Source organism: Amblyomma mixtum, chromosome 1 (assembly GCF_055824585.1).
Source record: "Amblyomma mixtum isolate Tamu chromosome 1, ASM5582458v1, whole genome shotgun sequence".
Taxonomy (NCBI): Eukaryota; Metazoa; Arthropoda; class Arachnida; order Ixodida; family Ixodidae; genus Amblyomma; species Amblyomma mixtum.
This window is the reverse complement of record NC_143012.1, coordinates 34,320,976-34,347,290: the sequence shown is the minus strand read 5'-3', so window position 1 is coordinate 34,347,290 and position 26,315 is coordinate 34,320,976. Positions and strand designations below refer to the sequence as shown.

The 26,315-nt window shown below is 47.1% G+C and overlaps 1 protein-coding gene across 4 annotated transcripts in view; it reads left to right on the top strand.

The window, feature by feature from the left end:
- The window catches only part of nompA (no mechanoreceptor potential A), a 108,885-nt gene that overhangs the window by 70,619 nt on the left and 11,951 nt on the right, over positions 1-26,315 (top strand). For 2 of the 4 annotated variants that reach the window (XM_089547452.1, XM_089547450.1), the window contains 3 exons: positions 16,383-17,262; positions 17,801-17,958; positions 18,949-19,127. In XM_089547452.1, the coding sequence (XP_089403578.1) occupies positions 16,383-17,262; positions 17,801-17,958; positions 18,949-19,127 (1,217 nt within the window). Of the gene's footprint in view, positions 1-16,379; positions 17,263-17,800; positions 17,959-18,948; positions 19,128-26,315 lie in introns of all 4 variants that reach the window. The other 2 variants (XM_089547451.1, XM_089547449.1) reach the window with 1 other exon arrangement.

The window sequence follows — 26,315 nt, the reverse complement described above, 5'->3', positions numbered from 1 at the left end:
CGGCATGTGAGCGCCTTGACACTGGTCAATGGCAGGCCTTTTCAAGGCTTTATGAATGTACGGCTATGCTGATTCGGGGACGGCAGATGTACAGTCTTTGTCAAAAGTAACCAGGCTGCATGGTTTGCGTCTAGCTTTTATAGTGGAGCTCTTGTGGCTTTCCTAAAGATCGAAAGGTGTTGGAAGGTAAGAAGACCCCCAGTCCTTACCTTTAACGACCATTTCAGCTTCAGGGAAGCTGTAAGGGTTCCACTGTACGAGCTAGAAGCAAACCATGCAGCCTGGTCACTTTTGACAAAGACTGTACATTAATCTGAAGGGGTGCAAACTGAGTGTGAAGCAAAGTATAAAAGTAAAGTATAGGGAAAGTATAAAAGGATAAGGAAAGTGTAAGATGAATGCAGAGCAACTTTCCAGCGGAAACGCTTTGCATGAAATCGTCAATTTTTCGTTGTCGTTTTGGAGTGAAACTGTTTATTATGCGCATTGGGAGGAACTCGTTACTGCTTTGCGACGACCTGTTGAATAAACAACTTTCTTAAAAGCTTTTAGCAGAAGATTACCTTTGGTTGTTCTTACCCAGGACTGACTTTTAAATTGTTTCCTTACAACGAAGCTTTGCTATACTAGAAGAAAGTTCTTGAAATTACAAACAAAATATGTCTAACAAAATGTGCGAGTTGCTCTACAGCCAGCTGACCGCTGGCGCTTGCCAGCCATATATATATATTGCTTCAGGAGAAACTACTATAAAATCTCTAAGTCGAGCTCTGCCGTTGTCAGGTCGGTGCAGCGCTGCGCCTTATTTGGGTGCCCCGAAGATTTTGTGAAAATGCTAATTAGCTCGCTTTACCTTAAGGTAGTGTATGACGCCAGCTTGAGCTATTTTTAATGATGCGTAGCCGAACCGAAGAGCAACAGAACACGAATCTAAGCCCTATTTTGCAGTATGTTAAGTCCCAAGTTGTCAGTATGGTAGAGGCTCAATTTTCAGCATGCTCAGAATCTTCGCAATTAGCCGCCGCGGTGGCTCAGTGGTTACGGTGCTCGGCTGCTGACTCGAAAGACGCGGATTCGATCCCGGCCGCGGCGGTTGAATTTCTTTGGAGGAGAAATTTAGAGGCCCGTGTACTGTGCGATGTCAGTGCACGTTAAAGAACCCCAGGTGGTCGAAATTTCCGGAGCCCTCTACTACGGCCTCTCTCATAGCCTTAGTCGCTTTGGGAAGTTAAACCCCATAAACCAAACCACCATCTTCGCAGTTAAGTGTGCGCATCAGGTTTCTGCGAGAAACTTTAACTAAAACCGATATCTGGGCTGCGCGTGCTGAAAAGATATGCTCATGCTTTTAGAACTCTTCACCTATATTGTGACATTGCCTTCTGGCGCTGGCAAGTGATATTATAATGATATGCAACAGGCGCTTTGTGAGTCTAAAAGATATGTGCATGCTCTTAGAACTGTTTACTTATATTTTGGCACTGTCTTCAAGCAGTTGCTGGCGAGAGTGTAGTTGTATAGCAGCAGGCACTTTTCGAGCCGAAAAGATCATGTACATGCTCTCAGAACTGTTAATATTCATAAACTATTTACAACACCGTAAAAATAACTTATCTAGGTCTTCGTGAATACCCTTGCAGCCTGATTCACTTCTACGGTGTTATATGAAGCGTATTAGTACGCAAAATGCACAGTATTAATGACAAGTAGGAGAATAGTACTCAACGTAAAGAAGGATAGGGGGTGCCAGTACTGTTCCGGAATACCGTCTGAGCTGACTAAAACATTTGAGGATTTGCAGTTGTTTATTTCAACGTCTGAACATCTGTTAGACAAAAAAATTCTATCCAACTGATGATTAGTAAATTTATTTTGAGAGCTCTAAATTAAAAAAAAACAACAATAAGGTACCTTACAGAATACTTGTCCAAAGTATTGGAATACAAATAGCATGAGTGTCTTCTAAGAAGTTCAGATTAGAATGAATTCCAAGAATAAAGTCTAATAATTGAGTCACACAATGCAAATACTCTCAGGAAGTCATGGTGGTTTATTGAGATCAGATTATTATAATCAAGGTGACTCATGTCATTTGAGTAGATCACGACTTCCGTAACCCTACTAGTTATACTTGTCAGAGATATAGGGCGATAAATTGATAGAAAATAGCGATCCCGGTTTTAAACACAGGAACGACTCTGGCGGTTATCCAGTCTGCTGGATGATGTACGTGAATAAGAGATTGATTAAACAGGTTTCACAGGACAAGACTGAACGAGTGGTACTCTGTGTTCTATCTTCGGTAACTGCACACCGATTTGATCAGGCCCAGAGGCGTATGGGCTATAGGCAGCTTCTCAATCACTGAGGGGACACCTTGAAGCGAGATTTAAATTAGCTGCATGACATATATAGAACTACGAACAAGCGGGAAGTTAGGACAGAGGAATTTGCATCAGGAAAAACAGTTTTAAATAGTAAATTGAACGGGTTTGCGAGAATAGAAGGCTCTATAGGACTGCCCAGCAGTAGTCGTTCGCAGGGCAGGAAAATGTCATTTTAAGTGAATTTCTAGAATTTCTCAAGATTTTTCTTAAATGCTTGTCAGTGTAATGGAATTTATATCGCTTGATACGTTTTTTTTATTTAGCACAGGCATGATATCTGTCCGCGGTTTCTTCAGATCAGATTTATTGGCCCTACGATAGAGTTACTTTTTCTCATTAGTTAATGTCTTCGCATTATTTTTGAACCATGGATGGCTAACATATCTTCTTATTTAAATCTGTGATGCAAGGAGCTGCGTAAGCATGCAAACTACAAGGTTCTGCGAATCCGAAGCATCCGAAAGTGATTGCTTTACGGATTATGTGTGAAAAAAGCGTACCAAAATAGTGTTGAAGAGTGTATTGACTAAAGCAGAGTTTACCGGCTGCTTAATGCGACTGTTTCCAAGCTTACCACGCTTTCTGCACAGCTCCACGTTCTTTGCCGAAGCACGCAATACATCTGCGTATTTCTTGCCACTGCTGTCAAAGCACTCTTAGCACCTGTTTTCTGGCCGCTGTACGTACAGGAGCCCACATCTTGCTTCTTTTGCCCTTTGTACCTACTCATGACGCTGACATGCATGGTCTCCAGCGTTCACTATACAGAGCTCTTGAAAACCATCCAGTGAGTCTGCGGTCGATAACGCAGAACTCCACCGCCGCTATGCCGACCTAATCTCAGCTGTGTTCCTTCCCTGCCATCTGTCCACTGACTTCACCTCTGCTTCTCTAGCTTCTCCTCTGGATGCTTGCAGAACCGTGGTCTCTACGACGGTCGTCACTTTTCCTCCCATCGACGTTGAAGCCCGACACAAGCCCGCGGCAACAGAGGACCCGCTCGAAACGCACGACAGAATTTTCGGTCGCGCATCTGTCGCGCGACAAGCTTTTCTGTCGTACATTTTGTCGTGCGACAGAGGTTGTGTCGTGTGATGTACGTTGAGATGTGCAACGCAGTTCGATCGTGACCGGAGGCCGATGCATTCTTAACCGGAGAGAAGAGTAAGAGCTGCGCACTCTAAACACGAATATGCCTATATGGGAGTAAAACGGGATTAAGCTGTCTTCTAGCACATTCCCTTTTTTAAAGGGTGTGCGCTAGTAGACAGCTTTACTCCCTTTTTTACTCCTTTCTGTTTAGAGTGTAAGCGATAGCCCTTGGGGACTAACTGTGGTGCCGCAACCTCTAGTCCCTAAGAGAACAATCGTTACTTTCTAAGAGGCTACCTGCAAAGCGCACACGCACACGCTACCCTTCTTTTGGCTTGCAGTGTTGTGTGCGCTTTTATCCCATAGCTCAATGCTGGGACTTCAAGGATAACTCCATGGATGATCATAATGAGTGCCTGTTTGTAATCAGACAAAATACAGGTGCGCGCCTGTCATTTGAGCAGTATTACAAGGCAGCAGCCGTTAACACGTGTTTAACACGTGTTATGTACTATCGCGCTCAATATGAGTTGCAACGCGCGGTCATCGACCGGGGCTCGTTCCGTGGTGTGCCTCCTCCGAACAGTCGCTCGGAATTCTGGGAGAAACTTTTCCCTGAGTGGGGGTGCTGTTGTTTCCTGAAACAGCAGTTTCTCCCAGAATTCCGAGCGACTGTTTGGAGGAGGCACACCACGGAACGAGCCCCGGTCGATGACCGCGCGTTGCAACTCATATTGAGCGCGATAGTACACCATGGAAACACTAAAAAAAGGAACATCTAACCACGTGTAAGAATACACAAGGAAACGCATGAAAAAGTCCCATAGCTTGCAACATATTTCAGCGGGGCAGAAAACCAAACGAGCTGTGCAGTTTAATGAATGGCGAATTGATTTGACTAATTCTGTGAAAAGAAAATATTTCATTGTGAGAAAAAGGAGGAGGAGGAAAGGAAAGGCGAGGAGGTTAACCGGTAGATGAAACCAGTTTGCTGCCCTGCACTGAGGGAAAGGGATGAGGGGATATAAAGGTGCGGGAGGAAAGGGAGTGATGAGAAAAAACGGAAGGCGAAAAGGCTTTGGCACAATAGGCGGTATATAGCGCATACCAAGATGTTCTCGAACAGGAGTCTGTGGCGTATAGAAATCCCTTGCATCGATTTTTTTTTTAAACGTGGCTGTTTTATCAAAGAAGTTGGAAAAGTCAAGAGTGTACAGAAGACAAAAACTGCTATCTTGAGCCTTCTTACGGATCGGGTTAAACCCGATTTGTACCCGAAGAACTGTTTCAAGAAAATGCAGTTTGTCACTGAGCAACCCTGCAGGCACAGTACACTCTACGCAGAAGGCAGTAACCGGAGAGTAAGCTGTCCTTTAACAAACTCGCTTTTAAAAAAGAAAGTGTGCTAGAGGACATATTATTACTTTTCTACTCCCATATAGCCGTATGCGCGTTTGAGTACACGGAAACTATAGTGGATGTTTTGTACTTGTTCTAGAGCGATGTTTTCAGCTATTTGTAGATGATTTTAAACCTCTCCTAACGCTTCCTATCGATAGCGTAGCTTAATCACTGGATAAGTTCGAAACGCGCCGTTTAGGAGTGACAGGCCAGAACACAGGCATCGGGACTACGTGCTATTAGCACTGTCCTATGCAGCGCCATTACTCATTCCAGTATCGTCCTACTTGAAGGCTAATTTGGTCCTTGAAATGGCCATTGTAATGTTCAGTGATCCCAGCAAGCAGGTAGAACACGGAAGCAGAAGTTCAGCATATGGGGGTGACAAAGCACACGAGAAGTGTTACAGTATATGAGGATAAAAATAAATGCATGATTTGGCGAGTCTCCTGAATGAGCCTACCAGTTCTAGGTTGTTCATAAAAGTAAGCAGAGAAAAATAACACATCTTCTGCCCCCGGAAAAACTCTAGTGTTAGTAGCCTATTACGGTTGCCCGAAAAAATAGCCCAAAAAAAGCCGAAATATAGAATGTTTCAAGAATCCAATTTACACTCGAATTTAAATGGCGCCCAATTATCAATTGATTGATTGATTGATTCATTCATTCATTTTCATCACCTACTAAGTTGCTGATGTGTACAGTGGCGACTAAGATTAGCACAAGTGACTGTCGACCGGAGCAGCGGAATCTCGCCGCATGGCGCTGCAGTCGCGAACGCGCTGTTAGCAGCAGTCCAGAGGGTCATACCCATGTTTTAGCGCAGGGGAGGCCGGCAGGGTGCAACCATTGTCAGGTTCGGTGCTTCGCAATCGTCGGAGTGCTACTCTGCTGACTCAGGCGTTGGCCCGCTTAGCTCTTGTAAACTCCCCTTATATACTGAACAGTGGGAACAGCCAGGCATTCTTCGTGCCATCTTCGTGCTCGAGAACCGCAGCGCCGCGCGTTAACAATACTCCCTCCGCTTCGGTGATCGCTCATTTGTGTTAACTTTCTTACTAATTTGCGTACATTCATAAAACTTTCACACAATTAAAAGGTTCGACATTTCAAATACTATTCTTTTTTTTTCTAAAAGAAATAAAAAATTGAGCAGAAGAAAATTCCGCGCGCCATGGCGTAAAACACTGTAGGCTACGTTTCGTGTACGTGTGCACACAAAGGATAGTGTGTCTTGATCGAGTATGACAGCGACATGCGAATACTCTGTAGTCGTGCTAAGAGCTCAGGAAACAGAAATGATTTTACTGGAGAGCCTTAATCCAGTGTTGCAGAGACATGCGAATACTCTGTAGTCGTGCTAAGAGCGAAGGAGACACAAACGATTTTACTGGAGGGCCTCCGTTCTTGTGTGAATAAAAATAAGCTTGCAGACTTTCTGTCCTCTCCCAGGGGCGTAAAAATGACAAGCTGTGGCCTCACCCTTACCCTCTTTCCCACGAGAACACCCTATCCTAAGCCCAGCTTTACCACGTGACCGCAGACGTCACTTTGACTCAGAACCACCAGGACAATGCAGTGTTTAGACAGCATGAAACCGCAGGAGTTTTCTGCTACGGCATCCTAGGGCGCCGACGTCATTACTCGTACAACAGAAGCCACTGTCGACGGAGTTAAACGATACCTACATTGGGCTTTTCCCCCACTCTTTATCATTTTATGCGTAGTCCAACAAGTTGAATTAGTTATTTGCGATGTTCATGACATCTATCTGCTTGTCTCGTTTGGTAGCTGTCTCGCCAGCACTGGCTCCATCCCTGTTGCACCATCTTCTGTACTGTAACCATGATATCGCTCAGCACCATGTATACAGTTAGCACTAGTCCATACAGCTCGTGTGGCAAAGCCAGCCATTGACGTCATCAAAAATCTGAAGGCCGCGACTGGTGTCCCACCTGCTGCCCTCGTAGGTGCGGCATCTACAGTTACCGCGCTTTTTCTTTCTTTCGCCTCTCCCCCTTTCTTTATGTTTCCTCCTCCTCACCTACGCGGCGCCTGCTATTGGAAGACTGCTTTCAGGCTGTTCGAGCACCACCCCGTGACGTCCAATCAATGCAGACAGTTGCAGTGTTCTCCTGATATCTTGTGTTTTTTCATCGATACAACTTGTACCGAAATTCGATATATTACCAGACTTCGCGGGCAGACATGGCATGGACAGCGGAATCGCTAACGCAGCCATCATTGCCTAGAATTCCGGACGAGTGCTTCTAGTTCCCTTAGCTGCCACCACGTGACGCACGGTTTTGAGCTTTAAAATAGCACGTTGACGTCATCCGTCACGTAAGAAACAAAGTGAATGACCGTGTGGTTACCATTGAAGCGCTATAAGCGGCTAGGCTTAGCGGTGCTCGCTGGGTACACTCCCGAATTGCTGTCAACGTTAAAGCAAAAATGCCGTAAAGGGAGGTTGAGGATACGGTCAACCAGTTGTTATTCTGAGTAAAAACTGAGTATTTAGAGTTTTGTGGCTCTGTTGATATTTATCCCGCAGCAAAAGACGCTTTTATTGCTGTAAAAAAAAAACGGACTTAGAAATTTTCCCGCCACTAGATTCAAACTTGCGACATCCAGGCCGAAAGGAGCTCCGTGATTACCGTTTTGAAGTGAATGGCCGGGTAGACTAGCCTCAGAGATCCGGTGTACAGTGCGGTTGCGCACTGACACATCGCTATTCTGCTATGCTTCTAAAAGATAAGGTCACCCTATTCTAAAAAAGTCTTCATTAGTATACGTGGTTCACTACGTGGTATTCGCCTACGACCGCTTGATGATTTATGATTTAATTTCTTGTTACCTTTCTCGGTTTCAGTTTCTATAGCCAAGCGATGGCTATGAGTCAAAAGGTCAGTATAGGTCATGTGAGGCATGTAGAAAACGAAATATGATCGCTACTTCTTCACTCGGTCGTGATTCCGGCCCTTGAGGATGGCTGGCTTTGGCGTAGTGAGTTAAAACGACGAAACAGCGATTGTATCGCAATTTTATTCATGCCTCACATGACCTAAACTGATTTTTGACGTCATGACCATCACTTGGCTGTTGAAACGGAAACCGAAAATGGTAGGAAAAGAAATTTAATGAGAACTTATTTCGCAATCGTCAGCGAATACCACGTGGTGATCCATGTAGAAAAATGCCTCACGCTTCATTACAAAGAAGAAAATATGCAACCGAAATTTGGGGTCTGTAATGTCTTAAGTTAGTGTGTTTTCCTATTGAAAAACATGTATAGGATTGAATGGTTCCGCGAATATGATTATGCCATATTTTGCTTGGCTTTACAGGATTAACGTCCCAAAGGGACTCAGGCTTTAAGGAGCCTGAGTCCCTCAAAGCCTGAGTGGCTTTGTCGCTTTGGAACGTTATCCCTATCAAGTCAATAAAATTTGCCGTAATCATATTTTCTGACCCATTGAAACCTACATACATTTTTCAGTAGGGTTCTTTTAGAACGCGTTAGTCTACCTACACAGATGTAAAAAATAGCGCACAGGGAACACACGGGACGGAAAGTAAACGACGCAGACAAGCGTCGTTTACTTTCCGTCCCGTGTGTTCCCTGTGCGCTATTTTTTACATCATGAACGTTATCCAACTTGCCCAACTTTCCGCTTTACCTACACAGGCCAACTTCGGTGTGGGCTCAGAGTTCCTTTAATGAGAGAGGAAAAGAAATGTGTGATAACCCGCCTGATATCGGCAACGGCCGTGGTCTAAAGACAGCGTACTGTGGTTTCTCGAATGAAATGGACGACTGTACTGTCATCTCATGCAAACGTTTAATATAGCTCTACATACAGGGTGTTTCACCTAAGACTTTACATAATTAAAAAAAAAGGCTTTTTGACATAGAAGAGCGCTTGTTCCGGCATAAAATTGTCAGCGGTGTAGTGCATCACAATACAGCTAAGTGCTAACTAGCAGATTGGTTGTAACTGATACTGAATGGTTAACTTTTTAATCATTATCGTTAGGCTCCTTAAATACTGAGAGGCAGGTAGCCCACTGCAAGTAATATCCATATCAGTTTTTGTAATTTCCAAAATGCGGTTACTCACGGTGCCGTGGCCCAACAAATTCTGACTATTTCAACGAGTAGCGTGCACTGGAGAGGTTGCTTTCCCGACAAGCTTCCTGAAAGTGTATGTATTTTGGGGCGGTGTAGCCAAAAGTTATTGGGCCACAGAGTCGAGGGTGACCGCATTTTCCAAATTTTAAAAACTAGTATGGATGTTACTTACAGTGGGCTACACGCCTCTCAGCAATTAAGAAGCCTAACAGTAATAGCTAAAAGTTAACTATTCAGTATTAGCGTACTACATTGAAGGGCTATGGTATCAGTTAACCAGCCTAATAGTTAGCACGCCTTAGCTGTATTCTGACGTACTACACCGCTGACAATGCTATGCCGCAAAAAACGCTCTTGTAACTCATAAAGCCCATTTTAAAAATAGTGTAAAGTGTTAAGCGAAACACTCTGTGTATTTCCGCCATTGTTTCTGACACCGGCGATGGGAAGAGCAGGCACAAAGCACAATATTGTATCTCGATGAGGCCCGCTTGCGACAGACTGCGATAACAAAAGAGCTTCCAATTTCGGAAATGTTGTTGCAAAAGTGTTGACGTCAGTATTCTTGGACAACGCAGCGCAGAGGCGTCTGCATTATTCTCCCCTTCGGCAACTCCTTACACATCTGTGCAAATTGCAAGGCTTACCGTGCTACCTACAGAGCTTACGCGGCGACACGTTCGTACGCGGCCAAATCCCGAGCCGGAGAGGGCCGTTTCCCCCGCCCCTGCAGCAATCACGCCATCCGTGGCACTTAAAGTTCCAGTGACTTTAGTGGCACTCGGACTCCGGCGCCCTCTCTTGTTAGTTAAGGTAACTAACCAGGCTAGCGAGGATGCATCGTGGGTAAACCAACCATAGGGGACCAGTAGGGCACGTCTCCACATACTGCAGCCGTAAATACAGTTAAATTGTTTTCCTTGTATCTAAGCGGGAACAAGCAAACAAGTTTTTGTGGATTACTGCCTTTGCTGGAATGTTGGTATCGGTCTAAAGCACCTTCTGGTTGTGATCAGTCATTATCTCGCCGCTCCCTCCCTCGGTACAACAGCGATAGCCCCTGGGAAAGGAAGCCGCAGATGAGAAGGGAATCGTATGGATAAATTGTTTGGGATAACTCAAATTGAATACTTTCATTCTCTTATAAGGACAAATAAAGAAACATCCGGTGTAGAGAGCATCGGCAACTTATTGCAAGAAGCGCACGACAAAAAAAAAAAAAAAAAAACTCGGAAGACATTTACGCTCCGCCTGAAGGGTATGAAGCTATAGCGTTGGTGGGTCCTTTAAGCGGCCTAGGGTCCTCTGAATATCACTTCGCAGACAAACACACTGTCGGACAGGACACAGAACGCCTACCTTTAGGTCAGTGCGGTGGCTCAGTGTTTATGGTGCTCGGCTGCTGGCCCGAAAGACGTCGGTTCAATCCCGGCCGCCGCGGTCGAATTTCGATGGCGGCGAAATGCTAGAGGCCCGTGTACTGTGCGGTGTCAGAGCACGTTAAAAAACTGCAGAATTTCCAGAGCCCTTCACTACGGCGTCCCTCATAGCCTGAGTCGCTTTGAGATGTTAAACCCCCACAAAAACCATAAACGACTCCCTTTAACCAAGTAAAACAAACGTGCCTTGATGGAGGGTTAGCGTGTCTGGCTCCAGACCCAACGGTCCCAGGTTCGATTCGTATCCAATTGTCGCAATTATCTTTTCAGCGGAATTATTTTAATTGACATTCTGAAATGTCATATTCACGGTTGAGTCAAGTTGCGACCTTATTATCGCAATTTAACTAATTCTTTATTCACTTTTCAATTCCGCAACTTCAAGTGTGACGTCATCACCATCTCGATCATCCGCATTTTTTCGACACTCCAACTACGCCGCCAAGTTCTCCGCTGAAAGGGACCCTTAACGCTACAGCATTGAAAAGCAAACTCTGACTTCATCTGTCTTTGCTGGATTTTCTCGGTGCCACGCATTTGTGCTCACTCGCGATCGTTTTTTTTTTTTTGCTTAGTGCACTCTTTCCTTTCGCGCTAATCTGCAGCTGCTCAGAGTCATGATCCGGGTTATGAAATTGTCAAACACAGCTGCCTTTTCCGCAAACAAACAACGTTCGTCGCACTTAATCATCCGCTGTCGCCGTGACAACTTTCATAAAGCAAATGCCGAAGGGCCACATCTTTCTGCACTTATGTGTCAGATGTTCGCGAGTCTTTATCTGAGTCTGTGCGGTCATAGCCGGGCAGAATTCCGCCGCGTATAGGAAATGCGAAAGGCGAAAAGGCTGTGCCGATAATGCTATAACGTCGCATGGTAGCAATGGTGCATATGCGTTGTATCAGTACGAGAGCTTTGTTTCAAGTTAGTGCATGAGGTGAACGTAAAAAAAAAAAAAAATACGACAGAGATAGTCCCAATATGCAACAGAAAAATTTTTGTCGTCCTGTCGTTACGACAGGTTTTTCTGTTGCATTGAGAAGTTGTCTGTTGTTGCGACAGAACTGTTGTTACGACAGGAGACTACTGTCGTTACGACAGGAGACTGTTCGATACGACAAGAAATCCTGTTGTTAGTACAAAAATTTCTTTTGTCAGGTCCAAAAATACTACAGGAGAGCCTGTTGTGAGAACTGGAAATTTTCCGCTGTGTTTTTGGATAGGTGCGCAAAATTCCATGAGCCTGCAGTCTTTCGAACTCCGATTGTACAGACGAAGCATTGCAGAGTACTGCCAGAGTTGCGTCGTGCCAAAGCGCAAAAGCATTTCGCAGAAAACCTTATGCTCACTCCTTTGTGGAATACTAGTCGGCGAAACCTCGAATCTGAGGCGTGTAGAAAGTACCTATTTAGGGAATTCTGGGCAAAGACTGCCTCGAAGCTTACAAAATGATCAACACAAGCAAAGATTGCTCCACAATTCTGGTAAAAAACGCAAGTGAAAATTTTCTGTCGTCACAACAGATTTTCCGCAATGTTTTTGCCCATGCAGTAATAACAGAAAACCAAGTAGTAACGACATAATTTTGTGTAGTTACTAAATAAAAGCATTAAAAAAACTACAGAAAAGTATACTACAGCGAAATAATTCAAAACAACACGAGAATCTGACGTTTCGACAAAAAAGACAAAATATTTGGACCCATTTTCGACACAGCTCTGTCGTACTACTCCGATTAATTACTTAAACTTGATTACGCCCGCCACGGTGGCTCAGTGGTTAGGGCGCTCGGCTGCTGACCCGAAAGACGCCGGTTCGATCCCGGGCGCGGCGGCTGAATTTCGATGGAGGCAAAATTCTTGAGGCCCGTGTACTGTGCGATGTGAGTGCACGTTAAAGAACCCCAGGTGGTCGAAAATTCCGGAGCCCTCCACTACGGCGTCCCTCATAGCCTGAGTCGCTTTGGGACGTTAAACCCCAATAAACCAAACCAAACTTGATTACGTCGGTGGCTCGCACATTTCCTGCGTCGTAAAGTTAGGGATGATAGGCCAACAAGAGTGCTTTGTTTCTGAAGCGATGTTTCGCCCCAGCAGCACAGCAGCGGCTCTCTAGGGCGCGCACCTCTGCACTCTAAACAGAAAGGATTAAAAAGAGATTAAGCTGTCTTCTAACACACTCCCTTTTATAAAAAGATGTGGCTATAGGACAGCGTACTCCATTTTTAATCTAACATAGGCGTATTTGCGTTCAGAGTAAACTACCATCTTGTTGTCTTAACTATTTGCTTTTTAAGGCGAAAGCCTTTGATGCCTCATCATTGTCGACAGAAGGTTGTCAGCGGAGGTGTCACGCTTTTTCTAGACAGACCAGAAAAAAAATCTTTGTGCACGATGGGATTCGAACCACCATCCTTCCTTTCCGCAGCCGAGCGTGCGGAGCTACGCTACTTCCTGCCAACGCATATATAGTTCTCCTTGTCTAGGACGCTGGAGAGTGTTTGCAGAAAGGCGTTGAATCAGACGGATGCCTCCCAAACGCCCTCCAGTGTCTCCAGCATTTAATATTCACAAACAATTGTGCACTTAATTAACATCTTAACCACACATCGGTGACACAAGCAGCAACACCGCGCTAAAGGCTTTCGCCTCACCGCACTTTAGGTCAACAAAGTGCCCCCCTGAATTTTTTTATCCTTCAACACGAATGCCAAACACATCGCAAGTGCCTACACTCTTTTCGAACTTATTGTTGCGAACGGGAACAATGTTTTCGAAACAAGAAACGAAAGCGCCCAAAAAAAAGCCCGAGCTGTTGCCGGTGAGTCAGAACCTATTGCATTTCGTTCGCGTGAGGAATGGTGGCATTCAAAAGTTTAGGTTAAGCGCGAGCTGCTCTTTGCGGGGCTGATACAATGCGTCCACTTCGAACAACGGAACTTCGCCGGTCGAATTCCTATTGCTGCTGATGTGTATGCGGAGTTGCGGCAATCGCCTGGCTTTGTGCGTATTTCTATAGCGACGTGGCCTTTTGCGTAGTTTCCTGCCGCCACCTGCGACATCGCCCACGCTTTAGCGTTTTGCATTTATTTTTCTCGTCTTCTTGCGATGTCGCAAGAGGCAGCGCGTGTTTTTCATCTTCGCTCCCTTCGGCTCCGCGCAGCTGTATTGTCCTCTCTGCTGCGTTCGACGCATGCGCAGTGGGTGCAGCTGCGCTTCCATTGCGTCCGGCTCGCTGTAAAGTCATCTCCGGAACCGCATGCTCTGAAAGAGTTTAGCGATACAAATCCGGCTGATAAAACATGCTGCTTGTACAGTTTGTGCATGTCCGTGATAGTTATGCATAGTGGCGATCATTTTCGAGTGTTTAATGTTCGTGCTGGAAACGTTGCAAGAAACATAGGAAGTTACACGTTAAAATAGGTCGGTCTACCAGATTATGCAATTACTGTCGCGTCCTCATTGGCATATAGGGATTCAACTCTGCTTTCAGGTCACACGCAAAAGAAAAGAAACAGCGAAAAAGCAACAAAAAGCACGGAGTTCAACAATCAAAAAAATGAAAATGAAAAAATGCCGATGAATTGTGGAAACAAGCACCGAATCTGCGTAGGTTACAGTCATGACAACATCGCATCAAGCAGTACCCTTTTATGAGCAGGAACGGATATTCAAGTATCACTTATGTGGCCTTTTTGAAGGTTCTTGCAAGTTTGCTTATTCAGCATTAAGCATGAAATACTGTGTACTGTGTAGTATGTCTTTACGTTATGCGCTGTTCGATTTCTTATTAGCTTGGGCGGCATTTGTTTCATCTTTCATTTTGCATACCTCTAAGGACCAGACACATTACATAACGGGAGCGTTAATGAAAACTGAAACGGAGAAGAAAATACTGTAGACCACTCCGTTGGCTGCACCTAAAAACGCGGCAGTATGCAGAAGGGTAGATCGTTTGGTTTATGGGGCTTAACGTCCTACAGCGACTCATGCTATGAGGGACGCCGTAGTGAAGGGCTCTGGAAATTTCGACCACTTGGGGTTCTTTAACGTGCACTGACATCGCACAGTACATGAGCCTCTAGAATTTCTTCTCCATCGAAATGCGACCGCCGCAGCCGGGATCGAACCCGCGTCTTTCGGGTCAGCAGCCGAACGCCTTAAACACTGATTAACCGCGGCTGTTAGAAGAGGAGATTAAAGATGGCGCCACGGCATGGAAGTTCGGTTCTGGTCTTGATACGTGTCGGTGTCATTTTTCCTTCGCTCCCGAGACGTAAGCTTAAAGTGCAATGGCTACATAAATATTAAATTTCCGACGACTGTAGCCAGCCGGGAGGCTTTTAAGGACTTTAATTCGCACGCACCGCATGTCTTTCCTCATACTCCGATGGCCGCCACATTATAATTCAGGTGGCATGCACGGGAACTTCCGCATACGTCATCAAACTTTTCTCGTTGTTTTTCTTTCTTTAAACGCGCGGCACCCGGAAATTTCACCGTAGCCAAACGCATGAACGAAAACTCGTTATATCAGCTTGATTCTTGAGGAAAGCATCGCGTGCTTTTGTATCAGCATTTGAGGCAGAAATGCCAGCTGTGGAATAAGCCTTAAACAGGCACCGATGAGCTTATCAGGGGCCTTTTAGCTTGTTCTCCCAAGAATGAATTCATATAAAAGCGGCGACCGCATGCAGAGAAAGAGAAGGTTGTCAGCCTCTTTACCTTTTGCATGTCTTGCGAGTATGCTTTTGCAGGCTAGTTGGTGCGTAAGCATTCTGGGTTTTTTGGGCAAAAGACACGACACAAAAGAAACGAGGTAGACAGGACATGCGCTTGTCCTGTCTACCTCGTTTCTTTTGTGTCGTGTCTTTTGCGCAAAAAACCCAGAATGTTTTGCATGTCATTTGGTTGCCAAGGGCCGCTTCGATGTGCTAGCTCCTTATCAGTCCATTTTGCTTGCTCTTAATTCTGTCCGCGAGCCAGTAACGAAGGACGAATAGAACAGAATATCGCTATTGTCGTGACGGAAATTCGTGTTACCCCGATCCTCAGCTGGTCTAGCGACTGTCCCGCTCTACAACGACATCAAATACCTTACTTTCCGGGTTGCCCATCTACGACTCAAGAATTCCTTGCACGCTGGCCTCCCTTGTCGTGTATAACATGTTACTGTATATAACATGTTTCTTGATGCTTTCTGCAATTTGCTTCGCAAAACTGTTCTTTCTTTCGCTGTGCACAACTGGAAAGCTGCTTTGTGTTCTACAGGTGCAACGGTTATATACTAGTGCTATATCGTTATAGTTTGGAGATTAAGAAGTTAATCGTTGCGTAGGTTGGTGAAGGTAGAGAGAAAACAAATAAATAGATTGCAAAATGACTAAGCTTAGAGACCGATGCATGAAAAGTCACTACAAGGAAAAAAAAGACACTGAGCAGACTAGACCGACAAACAGCGTCTGCAAGCAAGGGTAAACAAGCGATGTACGATTAGTCAAAAAGAAAACACTTCAAGGTTTAGCTTCTATTCTAGCAATGATTGGAACACGTCTTGTGAACCTCAGTTATTCGTTTTCAGTAATGAATAATTGCAAGTCTCCATTCCGAATGTTGACCTGTATGCCCGGAATTGACGGCTGTCGCTTTAGAATTGTTGCACAGTATATGTATGACGTCCAAGACGGTAATCTCAGGAACTATGTCTTGGCTTCTTTCTTGCACCGCACCGTAAGTAGATGCTTCCAAGAAAACTACTCATGAGATTTTTGGGTTGTCACGAATCGCCGGAAAAATGTCGTGCATGAAAGGCATCCGCTCAAATCTTGCTCAGCGAAATTGCGAAAGCACTAATTTCGGCGAACCAAACTATTAGCTGTTCAACTCCTCTTCTTCAACGCGTTCAGTCCGCTGCCGCTTTCCTTTCGCCAGCAGACCGGAGCGCTGGACACGCCGGGGGTCACGGCTACGGAGCTGGGCTCGGCGGAGGCGTGGTCCCCGGCATCGGAGCCGGAGGCGGCGGATACGGTCCTCCTCCGCCTACACCAGGCTTCGGTGGCCACGTCGGCTCTGGAGTCGGCGGAGGGGGCGGTGGAGGCGGTGGCGGCGGCTACCACCACAGCTGGCATGGCATACACGGCACCCACCGGGGCTACCCCTCCCACGGCGTAGCCGCTGGCGGTGGCTACGACCCACCCAGCTACCCTCATGGACGCTGGCCCCCCACCAGCTTCCATCCGCTTCCCGGACGCGGTTCCTCCATCGGTACCGCGAACGGCGGCTACGGCGCCTCCGCAGGTGGCTACGGTTCCGGAGCCGTCTACCCCACGGGTAGCTACGGAGGCTACGGGACCGGATCGTGGAGCACCAGTAGCGGTGGCTATGCTGGCAGTTCTGTGGGTGGCGGGTTTTCCGGAGGGGGCTACGGAAGTAGTTATGGCAGCGTCAGTCCCTACGGAGGGGTCCACAGTGGTCCAGGTGCTGCTGGAGGAGCGCCCGGTGTGGTACCACCCATCCACGGTGGTGCTGGGACGTTCCCTGCCCACCCGCCACCTCCACCACCTCCACACTCTCACCAGCCCCTTCCACCCGTGGCGGGAGGAGGGGGTCCACCACAGCCGCCCTTCGCGCCCCCGCTTCCGCCGGGCTTGGCGGAAAAGTGCAAGTTCTCGTCTGCCGTCTTCAGGCGTGTCGGGTACGGGACGAGGCTGAAGAGCTTCTACGTCAGGAGGGTGGTGCGCACCGAGCGGCTTGAAGAGTGCGAGCAGGCTTGCTCCGAGGCCCAGGACATCCACTGCAAGTCCTTCAACTTCAGGTAGCGGCTTATAAGGGCGCACGTTTATGAGGCCTTCTGTGGTACGCAGCTCTTGTGATCCAGACTTCGTCTCGGCCATTGCATTTAACTTTTTCTAGGTGATAGGATATAAAGTACGAGGCATATGAAAAGTGGCGCTAGACATTACAGACAATTTTTCTGAGGACGCTGGTGGCAGTAGTGGTGGCAAAACTTTATTTTCCTACAGATACAGCCTGGAGTCCTTGGACCAACGCGGCGTGTACGGCCAGTCGGATTAATCCTAGTTGTATCTCAGAGTTCGAGCTTAGCAGTACAGACTCCCAAATTTTATTGGTCGCACTATGCCTAGTGCCACTTTTATTCGCAATTCCGCAAGAGCCATCAGTTTTGCGCAGTACAGCGTCCTTGTTTACAGAAGAGTACATTCGATCTGTATTTGCGCCATCGCGTGCCGTGGAGGATGCTTGGAATTCGAAGTGACGCTTCGTGTAGGCGACACCATATTTATTGACTGGTGGCACTTTGCCTCAGTGCTATACGCTGCTTTCCATTGCAGGTCATTTTTCCCGGACAACTGTGAGCTCAGCGACTACGACTCTCGACAGTTGCAGCTCAGCAACCCTGCCCACTTTGATCAGAGCACGCAGTTTGACTACTACGAACGCGACGACCTCGGACACGGCCCTGGAGGAGCGGGAGGTGACTGTCTAGACGGTAAGTGTGAAGAGTGTTGTTTAATTTAGGGCAGCAGTGCTTTTCTAGCTTACGTGCACACGCCCAGCACAGAACATTTTTGAGTAACAAAGCTGGGTAAATAACACTCTGCTGTTGAATACCGGGAGGAGGAGGAGAAAGAACATTTATTTCCGCCGAATATGGCGCGGCAGCCACCTCCGGGTCCGCACGCAGGCGTCCGGGGAGGCAGTTAGTCGCACCGCTGCCGGAGGACGTCCGATTTCGTTTAGGAGAAGAAGTCTTCAGCCTCGGCCGCCAGGCGGACGGCGAAGCGCTGAGTTTTTTCGTCGGAGCTTCTCAGCGTGGTCTTCCATTCATCGCTAGTTTTAATCGCGTTGCGTCCTGGGGCACGAACGCATCTCCAAATTATGTGATCTAATGTTGCCACTTGGCCGCAAAATTTACAAATTTCGGTTTCTGCACCGTCCCTCTTCCGCCCTCTGGCACCCGTCCAACTCCTCCATAGAGGCGAGAAGAAATTTCGAGCTTGGAGTCTTCTCCAGTCGTACGACTCCTTTTTACTCAGGGACCTATCCGGTGGCGGATATATCCTCCGGTCTTTCTCAGATTTTCGGTTGCATCCCTAAACGTACCAATACTTTCTTTGCTTTTAGGATTGCAACGACCAGGTGTGAAACACATCGTCAGCGATAGCAAAGCGGCGATTAGGAATTTTAGCAAGGGTAGAGTCAGCAATCGTGCTGCCAAAATTCTGAACGAGTCGTCTCTCGTCGAAAGCGTGACTATAATCTCGACCCCAGCACACGCCGGTCTCGCCGGCAACGAGGCTGCCCACATAAATAGCGGGAACCTTTGCTCAAAGCTACAAATCGGTTTCATGACACTATAATGAAAAGGGTAGTTTGCAATGCGAGGTTGAAACGTTGAAAGGTAATTAATATCCGGCCAGCTGACTACTTATGATTCTTTAGAAAGCGCCATTAGTAACTGAAACGTTTTGAATTGCAGTTAGCCAGACGTGCACCCCGGATGGAATGGAGTTCACCCTGAGGACAGTGGATGGTTTCTACGGCAGAATCTACACGTACGGCTTCTACGACTCGTGCTTCTACGATGGTAACGGAGGAAGCGTCAACGTCCTCCGGATTAGCAGAGCCAACGGATTTCCGCGTTGCGGCACACAACAGGTGAGTAACGATCCTGTCTGCTGGGGACATCGGTTGGTCCCTTGGTCACGCAGATGGATGCAACTGGACTACCTCTCAGTGCATTTCTCACCATCATTGTCATCAGGCTGACTACGCCCACTGCAGGGCAAAGTCCTCTTCCCTGTCTCTCCAATTAAACCTGTCCTTTGCCAGCTTCAGCTCAGTTTTGTCCTGCTAGCAACGTCTGTTATGTTTAACTGATGCGAAGCCGGTATTAGGTTCTTTCGAATTTTGTTTTTCGTTATGGATGCCTTCAGTAGGGCAGTAAGGTATATATTTCTATATTTCTGGAAGAAGATTGCCGCGAGTACCGGTGTTTCTGGAAGAAGATTGCCGCGAGTACCGGTAGATTCGGCTCGCAGCCTTCGGGCAGCGGCCGTGTATCTGTTTTTTCAGCCAGCGTCCGTTCCGGCGGACGCGGTTGTTGCGACGCGCGTCTTTACTCTCTCTTTTACTACGTCCTCTTATCTTTCAACTCTCTTCTATCTGCACGTGGCAGCGGTGGTGGCTTGGCAGGAGCCAGTTGGCAGGCCCGTGAACTTTTCCTTTTCATCCTTCTCTCAGTCGCAACCAACCAACCAGCCGCGAGTACCGGTAATGCGTATATTTAGCCGTAGATATATAAATTGAAAATTGGTTTTGAGGAAAGGAAAGGACGCAGTAACTATCTCACATATCTCGGTAGACACTCGAACAGCGCTGTAACAGAAGGGTTAAAGGAGGGAGTGAGGGAAGAAAGGAAGAAAGAGGTGCCGCAGTCGAGGCCTCCAGAATGTCCTCAGTAGCCGAGAGAGAGAGAGAGAGAGAAAACTTTATTTACAAAGGAATTCGGGGCACGCCCCAGGGTCCCCGCACGACCCCACTGCCGAGAGCTCTAACCGCTGAGCCACCGTGGCGGTGGTTTGTTGACAGTTTTCGGTCGAGCGGGGTTTGGGCGATGTTAGTCAGGGAGAGATCACGGTCCCTTTATGGATGCCTGTCTTTTGATGCTTTTAGGAAGTTGGCGAAAGAGGACACAGCAGGCTAAAAAAAAAAGTACAACGTGAAGAATGATGAATCCGTTAATATTTCCCTTAGCATTATGTTCAACTTGATTAAAATTTTGGTACAGCCCGTTCTTAGGGATGTTTTTGATGAAATAAGAAAGCCTTCCTTTTGAATATTGTAAAATGAGAGGTAAGATATTCAAGCCTAACCGTTACGCCTTTCTCCGCTGAATACGGTAGAATGCGCTGAGGCACAGGTAGCAACGGCGTTGGATATGAGCAGTCGGCTTCGGTTAGGCTGAGACTCTGAATAATGAGTCCAAAAAATTCAGGGGGCACTTTGACTGTCTAAAATGCGTAGAGGCGAAAGCGTTTTCCGCACCACTTTGACTGCTTCTGTGGTACTGGTGGCGTCACATGTAATTGAGTACTAATTACTAAGTGATGACAAATCAGTAATTACTGGTCAATTACTGATTAATGTCTGAATACTAATTAACTGCTAATTAATGACGCTTAAGCTTCGCCTTTAGGAGTGGAACGCGACAGCGTGTTGTAGCGCTGCCAAGGAGTCCACGGAACGCCACCACCCGTTCGGCGCGATGCCTTGCCCTTTGAACGGAACGCTTTTTTGAGGAAAGGAAATGGCGCAGTAATTCTCTGTCATCTCGGTGGACACCTGAACCGCACCGTAGAGGAAGGGAGGAGTGGGAGTGAAAGAAGATAGATAAAGAGGAGCCGTAATGAAGAAAATTAAAATTGTATTTGAGGAAAGGAAATTACGCAGTAACTGTCTCACAAAATTCAGGGGAGCACTTTTTTGACCTAAAGTGTGGTCACTGATGTGTGGTTAAGATGATAAGCTTCGCCCCTAAGAGTGGAACGCGACAGCGTCTTGCAACGCCATCGCCCATTCGGTTCTACGCTCGCTCGTCGGTAAATTGGTTTTTGAGGAAAGGAAATGCATCTGTCTCTCATTTGTCGGTGGACACCTAAACCTCGCCGGGAGGGAATGGAGGAGGATGAGAGTGAGTGAAGACACCGTATTCACTAGACGCGCCTTTGTTCATTCCAAACCATCGAGCTGGCATGGGGGAGTGGATAGCATGCTCGTCTCTCACGCCGAAGACCGGGGTTCGATTCCTGAGCTCGACCAATTTCTTAATCGGTTTTATTTATTTATATGGCCTGACTAGTAAAGCTAATTAGGCTAATTGGGTAATTAAGCAATTAACTAAGCTCAGTCCCACTTACTTGGAGCATCACTATACGATCCCTTCAATTTGTTGCATGGTTACTAGCCAAAGTACAATTGGCCCCGTTTGAAATTCGCGCACTCTGACGTCACGACCGTTTCCACCAATTGAAAAGCGTGACATTTTCTGTCGACAACTGCTGCTTACAACGATGAGACATTAAAGGCTTCCGCCTTAAAAAGTACAACGTGAAGAATGATGAATCCGTTAATATTTCCCTTAGCATTATGTTCATCTTGATTAAAATTTTGGTACAGCCCGTTCTTAGGGATGTTTTTGATGAAATAAGAAAGCCTTCCTTTTGAATATTGTAAAATGAGAGGTAAGATATTCAAGCCTAACCGTTACGCCTTTCTCCGCTGAGTACGGTAGAATGCGCTGAGGCACAGAGAGTAGCGTCGTTGGATATGAGCAGTCGGCTTCGGTTAAGGCTGAGACTCTGAATAATGAGTCCAATAAACTTCTCTTCAAGACTCTGGAGCACACCATGACTGTACTGGCAAGAACGTTTTGGCGACTTATGTCGCGCATGTTGTACTTTGGGCACTCTTGTACTTTGGGCACTTTGTGTTTTGGACACTTACGTTGCTTGTGATTGTATGTGTGCGCATCGGGCGACATCTGTCGCCGTAATGTGTTTTTATTGCGAAAGCAATACTACTTGCACTCTCACGCGTTTGCTGTGGCGCGGCGGTGACCACCATTGACCTTCATTTGACCTTGATTGCATTAGATTGGATTAGATTGGACTGGATTGGATTGGATTAGATTCGATTAGATTAGTTTAAATTACATTAGATTACATTATATTTGATAGGATAGGATTGGATTGGATTGGATTTTATTGAATTGGATTGAATTGGAGTGGATTGGATTGCATTGGATTGGAGTGGATTGGATTGCATCGGATTGGATTGAATTAGATTGGTTTGGATTGGATTGGATTGTATAACCGATGCATCACTACAAGTCTAACCACAAGCACCACCACCAGCTACACTACCAGCTGTACAATGGCGTAGGTACGGATATTGCTTTCGCAATTACCGGGCTTAACCAAGCTAAGCCACAGCGAATTTTTTTCTTGTTTTGTAGAGGGACGGCCCCTGGGTCCAAATAAACTTGTCCTCAGAGAGTGATACGTTCTCCGGGAGCGGACGAAGTTCCGTCCAAAGCCTGAGGGAATTAATGACATAGGCCGTTACACTTAGCAGTGAGCTCCCTGTTTAGAAACAGGACGAAGAGTTCGAGCAGCTGTTTATCTCAGAACGATTCAAGGGACTGCATTTTTCGCTATAGGCACTAACCTTTCAGTTATACTGTAGCAACGTAACCGTAACATACGACTTTTTCCCGCGTGGGGTCGACACCACCCATTTTAGAGCACAGCTGTTAAGCATGATATGCTTTTCGCTCCAGTTCTGAGCTAGTTAACGCGAACGCCATCCTAAAATCACGGTGAGGCTGAATCCGACCACGAGGAGAAAACTAGTTACTAGATAAGTTACGCCGGGGTAAATGTCTCCGAAAAAGGTCGAAATCTTCAGCCTGAATGGTCATCATCATCAGGCAGACTAGGCACACTACAGGGTAAAGGCCTCGGCCATGCCTGTCCAATTAACCCTGTCCTTTGCCAGCTGCAGCGTAGTTTTGTCCTGTTAGCGACGTGCGTTACGTTTAACTGATGCGAAGCCGGTACTCGATTCTTTTAAATTTTAGAGCGCAGCCCTTTGGCGCCCGTTTATGCGTTTCGCGGCGTCGCCGTCGCCGTCGCCATCGCCGTTGTCCGTTGTAACCAGCAGTGGGCGAACTCTCGCGATCGACCATTAACTGCTACCTGCCAGGGTGGCAGGGTGGGTGGGGACTTTAATGTACATATAAAGGCAAACAGGAATTTCTTACCATATGGGGGAGAACATCCCGTTCCTCTCGCTCGTAACGCCTCTCTCGGCTGTGACAACCTCGCGAAATACTTGCATACACCTCGTCTTTGAGAACCAGGCACTGGTGCTGCAAGTCGAGCATATCTTCATCTATTTATCCGACCACCAAGCTTCCTTTATGACAATCAAGAACTGTTAGTGGAGTGTTTCTTGAAGAAGGAAAACGTGTGAAAAATAACAAGTTGTCTGCAATTGTACATACGTGTCTTGCTCAAATTCTTTGCCTCAATGTAACGAAAAGCTGAAACAGCTGATGGTGGTGGTGAAAATATTTTAATGAAATGGTTTAGGAGGTTGTAGCCGTGGTTGGAGCTCTCAGTCCGGAACCCCATTGGCGTAGGCTGCTGTCCGCGCTCTTTCGATGAGTTGCTTTTGACTCTTTCCGTCCGAGCTGGACAGAGCTGCCTCCCACCCCTCCTGCGTTGGCTGGTTATTAACAGTGATCGCCTGATTTCGTTGGCAGGCCCATACCATATGGTACAGGTCCGCCTTCTCCCCGCAGAATTTGCATTGTGAGTCAAATGACTCCGGGTCTATGGCGTGTAGTCTTCGTGGGTTGTTGTAAGTGTTGGTCTGTAGCTTTCGGAGGTGTTGTTCCTCCCCTTTATCTAGTGTCTTAGCCGGTGGAGGGTAGACCCGACGGGATAATCTTAAGTGCTGAAGTATGTCATTGTAAGTTAGTAGTGGGGTAGGAGGTTCCACGGCATCCGCACTGGGTGCCCGGGGGAGAAATGCTCGGGCTGAGGCATGTGCGCTCTCGTTCCCTGGGATGCCCTGGTGACCTGGTACCCATATTAAGTGTTTGTGTGTGGGTTGGTAGCCACGGATGTAGCTATCTTGCAGGATTTTAGCTGCTAGCGGTGCGACCCTGCCCCTGAGGTAATTGCGATACGCTGTCTGTGAATCTGTGAGAATGTATATTGAGCTAGTGTGTGTTGCAGCTAGAGCAATCGCCACTTCTTCCGCAGCCAGTATGTCCTGGCTAGCCAGTACTAGTCCGTCGACTGTTGTATTTTGGTGCACTACCGCGACGGCCGTCATTCCCTGCTCGGGACCCGCAGCATCGACATAGAACACGCCCTCGCGCTCGCCGTAGTGTCTTTTCATGGCTTCGGCTCGTGCTTGTCGTCTTGACTGGTGAAAATCAGGGTGCATATTCCTGGGTAGTGGAGCTGCCTTGAGTTGTCCTCTCCATGAGGCTGGGATGTCGGTTTTGGTGTCTAGCTGTCGGGGGCAATTGATGTTTAAATCACTCAGGACTTGTCGGCCAGTTCGAGTTGTGGAGAGCCGTACCACCTGCACCGTAAGGTGTGCCTCTATCAGCTCATCGATCGTGTTGTGCACACCCAGTCGCAAGAGCCTGTCCGTCGATGTCGCAAGAGGGAGTCCCAGGGCCTTCTTGTAGGCAGTTCTGATTATGATGTCGAGGTTTTTTATGTCACGCTTCTTAAGGCGGAGGTAGGGCGCTACGTAGACGACGCGGCTTACAACGAAAGCCTGCACCAGTCGCAGAGTATCGTCTTCTCGCATCCCTGATTTGCGCGTCGTTATCCTGGCGATCATCCTGGCGACTTGCTCGCTCACGAGCCGTAGTTCCTGGAGGGCAAGAAGGTTGTTGCCGTCGCTATTTATGTACAGACCCAGTATCTTCAGGGTCTGAACTTCCTTGATGGGTGAGTTGTCTACGCGGATATTGATGGTGTCTTGATTCTTGCGTTGACGGAAGACTATGAGTTCGGATTTTTCGGGTGAGCACGTTAGTCCACACGCCCGGGCATAATTTTGAACTGTTGTCGCCGCGGTTTGTAGTTGTTCTTCAATCATTCCCATACTTCCCGTGGTTGTCCAGATGGTTATATCATCAGCGTACAGGGCGTGGCGTATTCCCTGTACCTGATTGAGAAGAGGTGGGAGGTTTAGGAGTGCTATGTTGAAGAGAAGTGGGGATAGTACTGCCCCTTGCGGAGTGCCTCTCGTGCCCATCTTCACTTGCGTTAAACAGCTGATGAGCTGCGCTCAAATTCCGCATTGGGAAGTAACGTAATCGCCGGCAACTTTTCGTTATGGATGTCTTCAGTTGGGCAGTAAGGTATATATTTCTATGTTTCTGGAAGCGATTGCCGTGAGTACCGGTAGTGAGGATCGGTAATTCGTATCTTAAATATTTGTTTTTTGAGGAAAGGAAAGGACACAGTAACTGTCTCATATATCTCGGTGGGCACCTGAACCGCTCCGTAAGGGGAGAGATAAAGGAGGGAGTGAAAGAAGAAAGGAAGAGGTGCCGTAGTCGAGGCCCCCGGAATAATTTCGACCACCTGGGGATCTTTAATGTGCACTGGCATCGCACAGCACACGGGCAGCTTTTGCGTTTCACCTCCATCGAAACATGGCCCTCGTGGTAGGATTAAAACCTGGGTATACTGAGGCTCAGTAGCCGAGAGCTCTCACCATTGAGCCACCGCGGCGGGTTCAGCCGAGCGGGATTTGGGCGATGTTTGTCAAGGAGATAGAGCACGGACCCTTTCTAGATGCCTGTCCTCTGACTTTTCTAGGTAGGTGATGAAAAAGGACACAGCAGACTAAAAAAGTACAGCGTGAAGAATGACGAATCCGTTTATATTAAGGCGAAAGTCTTTAATTCATCATACTGTCGTGACCAAGGAATGTTAGCAAATGTGACCGCGTTTCGGCGTCACTACTTAAAATAAATTGGCTGTGGTTCAGCTCTGGTTCAACCTGGAGGATTGCGAAAGCAACTTCTGTGCGTAGCCATATATTGTTGCGTGAGCTACACTGCCCACAGTCTCGCCGTTTCGCGTGCTCTTGCACGACCATACTGCGCATGCGCGAGGAGCAAGGGACGTCACTACGCACAGCTGGCGTGCCTCGCCGCGCGCACTCTTCCTTTCCTTAAAACGGCACAACCTTGTCAATGCCTGCAGCTCACATCTCTCTCTCATCACCCCACGCACCTATAAGCAC